The 11,332-nt window shown below is 40.8% G+C and overlaps 1 protein-coding gene across 1 annotated transcript in view; it reads right to left on the bottom strand.

Annotated features, from left to right (window-relative positions):
* LAMB1 (laminin subunit beta 1) overlaps positions 1 to 3,341 on the bottom strand; it is a gene marked incomplete at its 3' end in the record, with an annotated part of 29,315 nt that extends 25,974 nt beyond the window's left edge. The window contains exons 1-2 of the mRNA XM_018574519.1: positions 3,242 to 3,341; positions 3,080 to 3,165 (exon numbers count right to left, since the gene is read on the bottom strand). Of these exons, the coding sequence (XP_018430021.1) occupies positions 3,080 to 3,113 (34 nt within the window). The remainder of the gene's footprint in view (positions 1 to 3,079; positions 3,166 to 3,241) is intronic.
* Between the last annotated feature and the right edge of the window lie 7,991 nt (positions 3,342 to 11,332).

Genomic DNA, 11,332 nt, shown 5'->3' with positions numbered 1-11,332 from the left:
AAAAAATTTAAAAAAAAAAAAAAAAAAAAAAAAAAAAAAATCAGCACCCATTTTCAGTTAGTCAATAACTTTCAGGTCAGCATGGAGCATTGCTGGAAAGGTGGTACTGCATTGAAAGCATTGTTTGCATTTAGATAAGCTTGACTTTGTTTATACCAGGGGTAGGCAGCCTCCACGCTTTAGCTGTAGTGACACTACAAATCCCATTATGCCCCTGGCAGTCATCCTTGTGGCTATCAGAAGCATACAATGCATGGTTGGACTTGTAGTTACACTATAGCTAGAGAGCCACATTTGCCTACCCCAGTCTACACTACTCAAGGAATTTTCTGTGGTCAGATGGAAAAAGTGCAACACATTGGCCCAGGTGGAGATTACTCCATCCACACAGTTAAAAGGAGAACTATGAGGCGAGTGCTTTTCACTCACCTCATAGTTCTAGCCGACCTGTGACAATGAGACTGTCACAGGTCGGCTCAGTAGATCGTCAGGTGAGCTAACACATACCGGCGTTCGCTCACCTCTCGATCCTGTCACGGCTCTCTGCTGTGACAGGGGAGGGGCTGGATTCCCACCTCTCCGCTCCGATCCGCCAGCGCTGACTGGCGGAACGGACGGGGGAGGGTGCGGGTACAGCTGGCTGTGCCTCTAGATAGGCAGAGCCAGCTGTCAGTCACTGTCAGTCAGTTTCTGAAATATATCTATAGAAGGAGCAACAAACTGCCAGTTTTAAATTGCTTATTACCGTATTTAAATTTAGCAATGTGGTTTTCAATAAGAAAGATTGGTATGAAGGGCGAGGACAGATAAGCTCATTGCACTTTAATAGAATTAGACTGCATGTTTCCCTCCAACTGGAATATCTGAGCACAGAAATGAGTCGGTCTCACTCTTAGGGCTCATTCACACTATGTTCGCCAAGCTTCGTTTTTCAGCACACCACTGCACATGTACGGTGTGGTTGGTTTCTATGTGCACTGTTCACACCATATATATGCAGCAGTGTGCGGAAAAATGCAGCCCAACAGATAAAGGGGGCAATTTATCAAAACTGCAACAGGCAAAATCTGGAGCAGTTGCGCATGGTAACCAATCACCTTCTCTCTTCAGTTTGTTCGCTTAAGTTTTGAAAATGAAAGAGAAAAGCTGATTGGTTGTCATGCACAGCTGCTCCAGATTTTGGCTGCCCCAGTTTTGATAAATTCCACTCAAAAGTGTTTACAACTCTTTTGCACCATACGCCTTTTTACACCATAGGTTTACGCTTAAGGCACAGTATATGTGTGTTTAGTGTGCTGGCACGTTGCATTGCCATTCATTCTGAATGGCACCCAGATGCGCCTCTCATAAGTGCTCTAGAGCATGTTGAAGTGCAGGGAAAAAAGTATTGCATGCGTTACTTTTTTTTTTAGCACACACTTTGTGGTGCCATTTGGAATGAATGACAACGCACCTAGCTTGTGGGGAATTGCGCTGTGTAATAGCATGAGCTTACTGTACAGATACCATGCCTTTAGCACAACGCTATATTGGAGAGAGATCAACATAATGGTGCATGTAGTGTTGAATGAAGTGGGTTGACATGCTCATATAATAGGGTAAGAGATCGCCAATAATTTCTCTGCTGAGCTAATAATACCCACAGTGGTGAGGGACCTAACACTGCATGTCAACTTATCACTAGAGCAATGGGAACTGTGCAAACTGTTGGTGCTAGATGCACGTCTGTGTCCAGCTCATAACTGTATATAACTGGTGTATGTACCCTGTGTTCCTGCTTCAAATGATTCTCTACCACATGCATGAAATGCTGAACAATTCATCCTATTCAGACTTTATAGGTGGTAATGATGCTATTCGATGGGAGGCTAAAGCTAGGCAGCTTCAAACACAATGCTCCCTTCAAACCTTATCTACAAAGCTGTTAGGACTTGCAGAGCTGATATTGCTTTTCTTTCCTACCCCCACTGTTGGGGGTAAATAACCATTTGAGTGCTACAGGATGTAAAGCTCTTTTGTTGAGCTCTAAGTATCCATACAAGGAAATGAATCATGTTTCCACAAAATTTTAAACAGTTTGTGGCATATTTTTTTAAAAGGAAGTCAGCAGTACAAGTACCACAAGAACAAAGAAAATGTATAATTTCCATGACGTCCCTCAAGTTAGAGAACAGACTGAAAAGGCAGGATTTTCTTAGCAAAGGACAACCCAGCTACCTTTTCCTTCAGAAAACAAGTCATTAATTAAACTGCATGCAGTATTGTTTGACTTGCAAATTAAGTCAAAGTCCGCAAATTCCATAGGGAGTATCCTTGATAAATCAGGGAAAAGCAGCAAAAAGTCCTAAAACAGGTTTACTTTATGTGCCTATACCATAAGAAAGACAGATCATGCTCTACAAAACACCAGTCGTGGTTCACTGGCTTTGAAACAGAGATCCTAAAGGGCATGCTGAACTAAGTAGTTCCACAAATATCATTGAGGAAAAAACAGTGTTTAAACTTGTCTGAATGTGAGCTGAGGACTGATGTATAACGGTTTCTCATGGTGAAAATTAACTTTCCTACTCTTTTCGCATAGCCGAGATTGCTTCATGCATACTAAGAGATTCAGTTAGTTATTAACTCAGAACGCTGGGGGCTGCATCTTACACAACTTAATTGGGAACAGACCCCTGCCTGACACACCCTGCTAGTTTTCCTTTAATAAAAGACCACCTGAAACCTCTCCGTCACACATGGAAGACAAGATTAATTTGCCCCATCATGGGAACATTTTAAATGTCATTATACAGTAGAATTAAAGAGAAATGGTGCAAACTGTAGTATACAGTAGATAACTGTTTGCATATCATAGTGTAATCACAAAATGCACTATATACCTCTACGCATAATACAATAAAGATACTGAATAGCTAAACTAAATCTTAAAGCTCACCTTACAATCCTTAAACTGATAAGACTAATTGTAGTGACAAAATGCTGTAACCATCAGCAGCATCACAGTACAGTTTTGCACACTCTTCTACGTAAGTCAAAATCACATTCATTCAATACACACACTTTCTACTGTCATTACCTAGGATAAGTCCTGGCACCTGGATTAGTACCATTGTCCTCCTTGGCTGAGGACACGGAGGGTAAATATGCTTGATCAGCTATCTTCTGCAAAGAAAATGGGGAGGTTAGAAAACAATATGTGCAGCTACAAAATCATCAATGTAATAAAGAGCATATTTGCCTTGTGAGCTCTGCTTCCTCCTGTGCCTCCTAGATGACTGTGGAATTTCTTTTTTCCCAGACCAAAAAAAGCTGGAAGTTGAGCTCCATGCACATGCTCAGTGCAAATTACATGATAGCAGTCCCACACCTCCCTGTGCTGCACTGGAGTCCCACCCCTACAATGTGGGCTCTGCTCTGCTCACAGGAGGACCTGAACATCACTCTGTGACCTTACCAGGACCCTGCTGAAATGTCAGGTCTTGCTCAATAAAAAGTTATATAGGTTACATTCTGCCTGTACTCCTAAAAGGTGGTTGAAAGCTTTCAATGAAAATACACTTTTTAATAGAAACAAAAATTTACACGGATTTGCCTTCTGTGCATTTATTAATTCAAACACAAAAACAATTGGTCATAGTAATAATTAAAGCAGACTTATGCTCTCAGATTTTTCTATCAATATCTCCTCCCCCTTCCCTTCCGAAATAATATTAAAGCTTGAGAATGTACAGAAACAAGTCATTTTAATCTGTAATGCTTGAAACTGTTTAGTCTAGTGCCACTCATGTAGTCAGTGCCAAGGCAGTGGACATGTGGTATCTGTGGAAAATGCATGGAGTGCCTTTAGACATAGCTGGTCAATCAGAGGCTTCACTTGTATACAGTATTGATGCAAGAAGCCCGAGGTTGATGTTGGATGACTTTTATACCACTGTCTCCTTTACATGCTTTTTTTACATGTTGGATGATAACACACTGGAGTCACAAGCACACAACAGTATAGATTATTCCAAATAAAACTCAGACACAAAGGTTTTAAGTAGTATTTTACCTAATTGTGTGTAAAGCACCCATTTAGGTAAGGTCAAGATTTTCTTAAGTAAACATAACGCAACAGCTAGATACCCCACTGAAATACACAAAGGATGCTCTTTAAAACAGACGGTTTTTGTTTGTCCCACTTCCATCACTGATCCAAAAAGAAGTTTATTATTCCTCTTAGGATTGCAAGTGAAGCCATACAAATCATTTCTTTACATCCCTCTGGGTAAGGCTACATTCACACCTACAATGTGGGTGCGTTTAGGGAATCCTGCGTTCAGGTGCCCATACACCTTACAATTAGCTGCCAATTTTCATCTTTCAAGCAGGCTAGAAAATTTCGTCTAGTTGGACGAAAATCAACGGGTTTGTGGCGATTTTGTAAAACAAAAATCTCAAGATAAAAACTGCACACGCTCAAATGAAAATCTGTTCTTTTGATCGCCAAAAACCGGCCAGTTAGTGGTGCTGACGGACGTTAATTTAAACTACATTGATCTGTGCATGATGGGCTGTTTGAACGAAAATTTAATGAGGGTGAGATCTCTGGACAAAAAAAGTTGTACAATGGTTGTAAGGTGTATGGCCACCTTTAGGAACTTGAGATTTCCTGCAGCAGGTATCCCAAATCTACCATTTACAAGCAGCAGCTGTCACCCATTTAAGCTAATGATCATTTGAAAGCGGTAGAATGCTGAAACACAGCATGCAATTGTATGTGATACAATTACTTGCGGTTAGGAATCAATCACTATCTCTGGATGCATTGATTGTGTTTCCAGGGATAGCGATTGATTCCTAAACGTATGTAATTGTATCACGTATGATTAAGGTGTGCCAGCGTTCTGCCACTTTCAAATGCATCCGCTATCACCCGTCACCCGATCATTAATTTGCCGCTTGTTAATTGTAGATTTGGGATTACTGCTGCAGAAAATTGCAAGTTCCTGATGCAGTAATCCCTAAGGGCTGGTGCACAACTATGCCACTGTGCCACCCAGTCAGATCAAGTGTCTTAGTTAGAGGATAGTAAGCACCAGTCCACCTCGGCATCGTGGTGTACCCGAAGCATCAAATGCTACTATTAAGGAGTATGCTTCTGAGTGATTGCCTGATGAGAGGATTTTCCTTTAACAGGCCTTTGATGTACCCGAATATGTACACATTGAGAATGTGGTGGGGTTCGTACTAAACATGATTTGGATGTGAGAAGGATTTGGTGTTTGTGAGAGAAATTCTGAAAGTGGTCTTTGGGATCCAGAACAAGGAAGTTTTGGTTTTGCTGGTTTATCTGAGTTGGAGGGTGTTTAACGTTGTGTTGGTGGAGAGGTTTATAAAGACTTGCTTTCCATTGTTGAGAGGAGTTGTGAGGGCAAGTGTTTGGAAGGAGTGAAGATTATTCCACATTATAATGAAGAAATTGTTGTAGTAGTAAAACTGTACTCGCCCTGTGCCAGTAGAGGACATTGTCCTTTCCTTAAGGGATTTTGCTTGAATGGGACATACATGGGAAAAATTCAGAAATAGTTTGGCATATGCATTAGTAAGAATCAGCTTGTTGAACTTTAAGGAAGGCTCCCATCCTCCAGCAAGGTTTGAGTTGGGGAAGATTATTGGGAACATTTCCTTTGAGGAAGGTAGGGGGGTATAAGGGGTGTCACATAGGCTGGTTTGCTGGTAAAGAAATAGAGAGAGCATATTATTAAAACATTTGATCAATACAAAGAGGAGTCTATTCAGACTTTTAAGGTACCAGGATTGATGGTGACAATGATTGATACAATAGTTTTTATTTGGTATTTTGGTAGTTTTCCCCAGAAATAAAATGTGTGTCAATAAAATAATTGATGCCAGAAGATGTGATTGCCCTAGTACCAGTGGGTTGAAAATGCCTGATGTTTTACTTGATCGATTTTAATTGATGGGGAAAAATTGCAGTTTTGAAGAAATGTTTTTATATTATTAGGCTGTATCTATATGTACAATAAACTAGGTTCTGGATGAATTTTTGCCCATGGCCCCACCCGCTGTCCTAAAATGTGGTACAGGCACCTTATTTTTTTGGATCTATTATGAAAATAATACAAGCAAATTCCTTAAAAACTGAACAGCACATCATCCATTCAGAATTGGTTTCAATATTAACTGGGTCTGAGGCAATTGAGAGACAATTACTTTTTAATGCAGATTGCCATACAGTATTGTGACTGCAGATCATTACATATATCAATACAGACATGGTTAAAGGTTTTACCCGACCAAAGCTTAGAATAGACAAACTATGTAATCTGTGACTGTGAACAATATTTCTACGTGCCAAATGTGGTAGCTACAGCATCTCAGAAACTGCAGGATTTATGGGATTTTCAAATGCCACAGTGTCCAGAGTTTATAAATAATAGTGAAAAAAAACAATGAAAAAGTAATTGGCATTTCAGTTAACAAAAACAAAAGAATGACAAGGCTTGTTCAAGCTGAGAGGTGGTTCCCAACTACTGAAATAACCCCTCTTTACAATACTGGAGTGCAGAAGGTCATCCCTGAATGATCAGTATGCCAAATCATGAAGATAGTGGGCTATAAGGAGTAATCACACTGCATTTTTATTTATCATTACCTTTTACCAGATATATTTGATTAAATATTGTACTATATACACTAACAAAAAAACAGTTGAAGACATCTGTAGATCAATGTTTGTGATGAGTTGTGTAAAGCTGAGGGGCTTGTGCTGCTGCACAGGTGACACTGGACAAAAGGCAGGCACAGAAAATATGTTAGATAACTTTTACTGAACTTCAGTAGCTTGAAACAATTTCAACCAAAGCAGATAAAAAACAATGAGAACTTTGTACATTGACCTCGTCAGCTCAGTGTCTAAAAAAACACACCAGATAATAATCCCCCACTTGGAGGAACCTCCCACTGCTGACCCTTGTAGTGCTTTGAAAAAAGCCAGAGCATATATCTACACTACGCTGCTTAGCTTTGTAGACTATACAGTAAATACAGTGCTGTGTGTGGTACTGCCTGTCTTTGTGGAAGAGGCAAGATATGTTTCCTGGCAAGGCTAGCATTTGGTAATAGTCCTACATGGTTCAGGATGCTCACAAGTTGTCCCCTCACATTGCACACCGTTGAATGTCTTCAATTCTAAACCCTCAGGGAGTAGCCAAGTTTGTTTGCTCCTCCTCACCAATGCTGGTTACCATCCAAAGGAAATTGAATGCACATGTAGTGCCCTATTAGAAAGGGTGCTATTAAATCTAGTATTTATCAGATTGTATGTGGTATGATACTAATTTCTAGTTTTGGTTCATGTGGTTTCCCCCCTAAACAATCTATCATTGCTTGCCATCTTTCTGCTGCCTGGGGTACTGCAGGGTGTGCCCTGGTGATAGAACAGAGCAACCAATAGGATTGCTAGGAGTGGAAATCCCTCTCCAGCCAATAACTGTTGAATGATAGGCAGTGGAGCATTCTGGGGGAAGAGTAAATACTTGGGGTGGACCACGTGAGCTCTCTTCTTCCTCCCCCAGGCCCTGCCTGCGGGGAGGCTGCGCTGGACTGACTGAGCTGACTAGGCCTAAAGGACTTGGGACTAGCAATGGAATCACCCTGGAGCCTGTTGGCAGCAGGTCCAGTGGTTGCTACTGCTAAAGTCAAGGATCAATAACTTCTAATTCAAGTAATGCAGTGTCAGGTGCTTGCCCTGCTGTGCATGGAGACAGTAACAACACCCTTTGGAAAGTAATGGAGTCTACATCTGCCTGGATGATACTAACCCTCCTCTACATCTCTCCCTGAAGTTCTTCAATAAAAGTTCCAAGCATCATAACTACAGTCTGGACCTCACTTCAAACAATTTCTCAAGAGGGCGGTAAGTGCTGGTGGGCAGAAGCAATTGGATGTATCTCTAGACAAGAAGAATCGGTGCTGTCTTTACCCATAGCAACCGACCCTAGTAACTCAAGGTGTGCTGGTGTGCTGCGGATCCGTAATAGAGGTTTCTTATAGAGGAAAGACAGGGAGACCCGTTAGTTCATTTTACTGTAGATCACCCCTTTAGAGCCACCGGTAATGTTATCCTGTGCTGGGATAGTGCTGACTGGGGAAGGGGGTGCTACACTCATTTTACCTCAAGGTCTCAGCTGGTTCCTGCAGGATGACCGATTCCAACAACAACAGGCTCTCATCAGACCCATGTTCAGCCATACTCATGCCAGGCTCTACCGCTGAAGGCCCCATGCCAAAAGACAACCATCACAGAATTCTCTGTGCCTTGAAAGCTGTCCTAAATAAGTGAATGTGAAATAATCAGCTTGGGTTAAAGGGACACTAAACTCAGGAGTTAAACCTTAAAAATGCATTCAAGTACCTTTACTATTAACAAAATTGTACCTTATCTGTGCATCACTTGGCTGTAGATCCTCAAATCATCTCTGAATTGGTGCTACCACTGCCCTTCCTTCTGGAGGATGGCTACTTTTGTTCCCCGTGGTCCATGTGTGTGTTTTGTAAAGTAGCCACCGCTTCAAGCTCACTCCTGTGATGGACTACAATTTCCATACAAATTAGTAAACTAAACATGAGATTGTAGTCTATAACAGGAGTGAGCTTGCAGTGGTGGCTACTTTACAACACACAGGGACTATGGGGAACAAAAATAGCCACCCTCCAGAAGGAAGGACAGTGTCAGCACCAATTCAGAGATGATTTGAGGATCTACAGCTGAGTAATGCACAGATACGGTACAATTTTGTTAATAGTTAAGGTGCTTGAATGCATTTTTAAGATTTTACTTCTGAGTTGAATTTCACTTTAATTCACGAAGCGTCATATAGGTAAATAATCCACAGGGTCCCTTCCTCTGAGTAACATAGTGACAATGATGGATATAAAATACTGTAGAACAGCATGATGCATATGGTGTTATGTGTGTGTTTTATTTTGGAATGAATAAATGTGCTTGGTTAAAATTCATTTCAGTACAGCGCTGCATGACGGAATAAATGTCAGTTAAAGTACCGCAGCGCTGAATACTGAAAAATGGCCTGGATGGGAAGGGGGTTTAACACCGCGGATGTCAACTGGTTAATGTGCTCTAAACACGTGCATGCTATTTAGAAAAGAATGGACCTAAACTAATTCTTATGGCTAGACTATCCATTTATTCCAGCCACTAAAATAAGTTTATGTGCATACATGTGCATTTATGTGAAAATGCATGTAAATTATTCCAGTGAGCTCCCCTCTGAATGCAGGATTGGAGATTTTCATCTCTATGCCCCTGAACGCTGCCCAGAAATACAGACCTAACACACCACGATGGGCAGGGACACATTGGCTAAAATAAAGCTGCATTTAGAGGCGTTCTGAAAGTGGAATTTGTTTCTGCATATGAGTCCTTTTGCCGTTCTAACAACATAATCTACAAATCTCTATATTTAACACAATCACAAAATTATAGAAAAGCAATTATATAAAAATGGGAAGTTCACAAAAACTACCTTAATGTAGCCACTGCAATAAGACCTCGAAATATGGGCTGACTGAAAAGCTACTGCAATCAGTCCGGTTTGGGGCAATATCAAAGTGGAGATTTTATTTTTAATGAAATTTAAACTTTCACAGGAGACCTAAAAATGCCTGCCTAACCTATTCCTACTGAGACTACAAGGAATGTGGCACCAAACATCACATATATAAAATGCTCTGACCTCCTCAGGTGGGGGAAGGAAGCATGTAAGAGAACGGTGCTCATAAACATGAGGTGTAAGTTCACTGAAAAAAAAACATTATTTAGGACACTCTGGGGGAATTTCTCAAAACTGGAGTAGGCAGAATCTGGTGTAGTTGACCATAGTAACCATCTTCTCTCTTCAGTTTGTTTAGTTAAGCTTCAAAAATGAAAGCAAGAAGCTGATTGGGTACTATAGGCAACTGCTCCAAATTCTGTCTGCTCCAGTTTTGAGAAATTCCCCTCCCTGTGTGTAAAAAAAAATCTTATCAGACAAGGGTGCATAAGCAATGTACAGACACCCCTGATACAATTTCTTGGGAACAACCGTGATAGGCTAAAGCTGGGTATACACTGCTTGATTTTGTTATCATGCAGTTTTCGGACTAAACAACATGGAAAAAGGAATCTTCTGGGTGGCTACTTTATTTTAACAGTTGACCCTGCCGGCTTTCAAAATACCTGAACATCGCCTGCATCTAATTGGCATCTGTCCTTATTCAGGATGTAACATTAAAGTAGTATTAAACTCTCAAACTTTTTTCAATATCGAATCCCGATCAAACAAATATACATTATATTGCCTTGCAAAGTATTTCTTTAAAACGGTGTTCCAACTCTCTCAGCTCAGCTTCCCTGAACGTCCTGTCTTGTGCAAGATCACATGGGACAGAGCAGACTCCAGCTGCTGTCCATCCACTAGCTTGGAGAAGGGAGGAAGAAGGAAGGAAGAACTGGGAGAGGAAAGTGTCTTGCCTTGCTGTGCCTTTATGTTTGTTCAGACACACACACACACACACACACACACACAACTTACTAGCTCATGCAACGGTGGCTCCATAGGACTCTGCATGGGAAAGAAGCCACCCTAAAACAGGAAATCAGGCCTAGCACTCAGGCGACCAGCTGATTCTGGCGGAATTTTTTTTTTAAACATCAAACTTGTAAGTGATTTAATAAGCATTTTAAATAGTTTAAAAAATGTTTTGACTTTAACATCACTTTAAACACAGTTACAACCCCATTCCAGCCCCACACTTACCTGAATCGTAAGACTTCCCACAGGCTTCCTGTGCAGCCACGTAATCCATTCACAGATCTACTGTGGAAAAGGGACTTGTAGTTCTCATTGAATTACAAATGTGGTGACATCACTGCACTTGTATGCCATTCATACCTCAAATGGACAGGGGCTTGGAAGATGAATCTGAGGAAACTTGAGCATTACACCTACAATCTAAAGCTGGCTGCAATGCTTTCCAGGATCTAATGCAATAAAATGCAAATGTTTTTCTTTTATTAATGTGTGTGCATGTATTATTTTTTTTTTTGCAAAAGAAGGACTGTGGTTAAAGTATATTTTGTATATGTACCAGCCACCGTATCATTGCTGTACTCACAACAGATGAATGAATACGGAAGCACCAAGTTGCATGAACTTGTTCTTCCATTTTCTGATAAGGATCTCAGACACTACCTGCACAGTAATTGCTGCAAATCTTTAACAGCACTAGAAACCAAGCTTCTCAAATAAAGAAAACATATTTT

The sequence above is a fragment of the Nanorana parkeri genome, unplaced genomic scaffold (assembly GCF_000935625.1).
Source record: "Nanorana parkeri isolate BGI_ZX_2015 unplaced genomic scaffold, ASM93562v1 scaffold3014, whole genome shotgun sequence".
Classification (NCBI taxonomy): Eukaryota; Metazoa; Chordata; class Amphibia; order Anura; family Dicroglossidae; genus Nanorana; species Nanorana parkeri.
The sequence above is the reverse complement of the archived record's forward strand: the minus strand, read 5'-3'. Positions and strand labels throughout refer to the sequence as shown.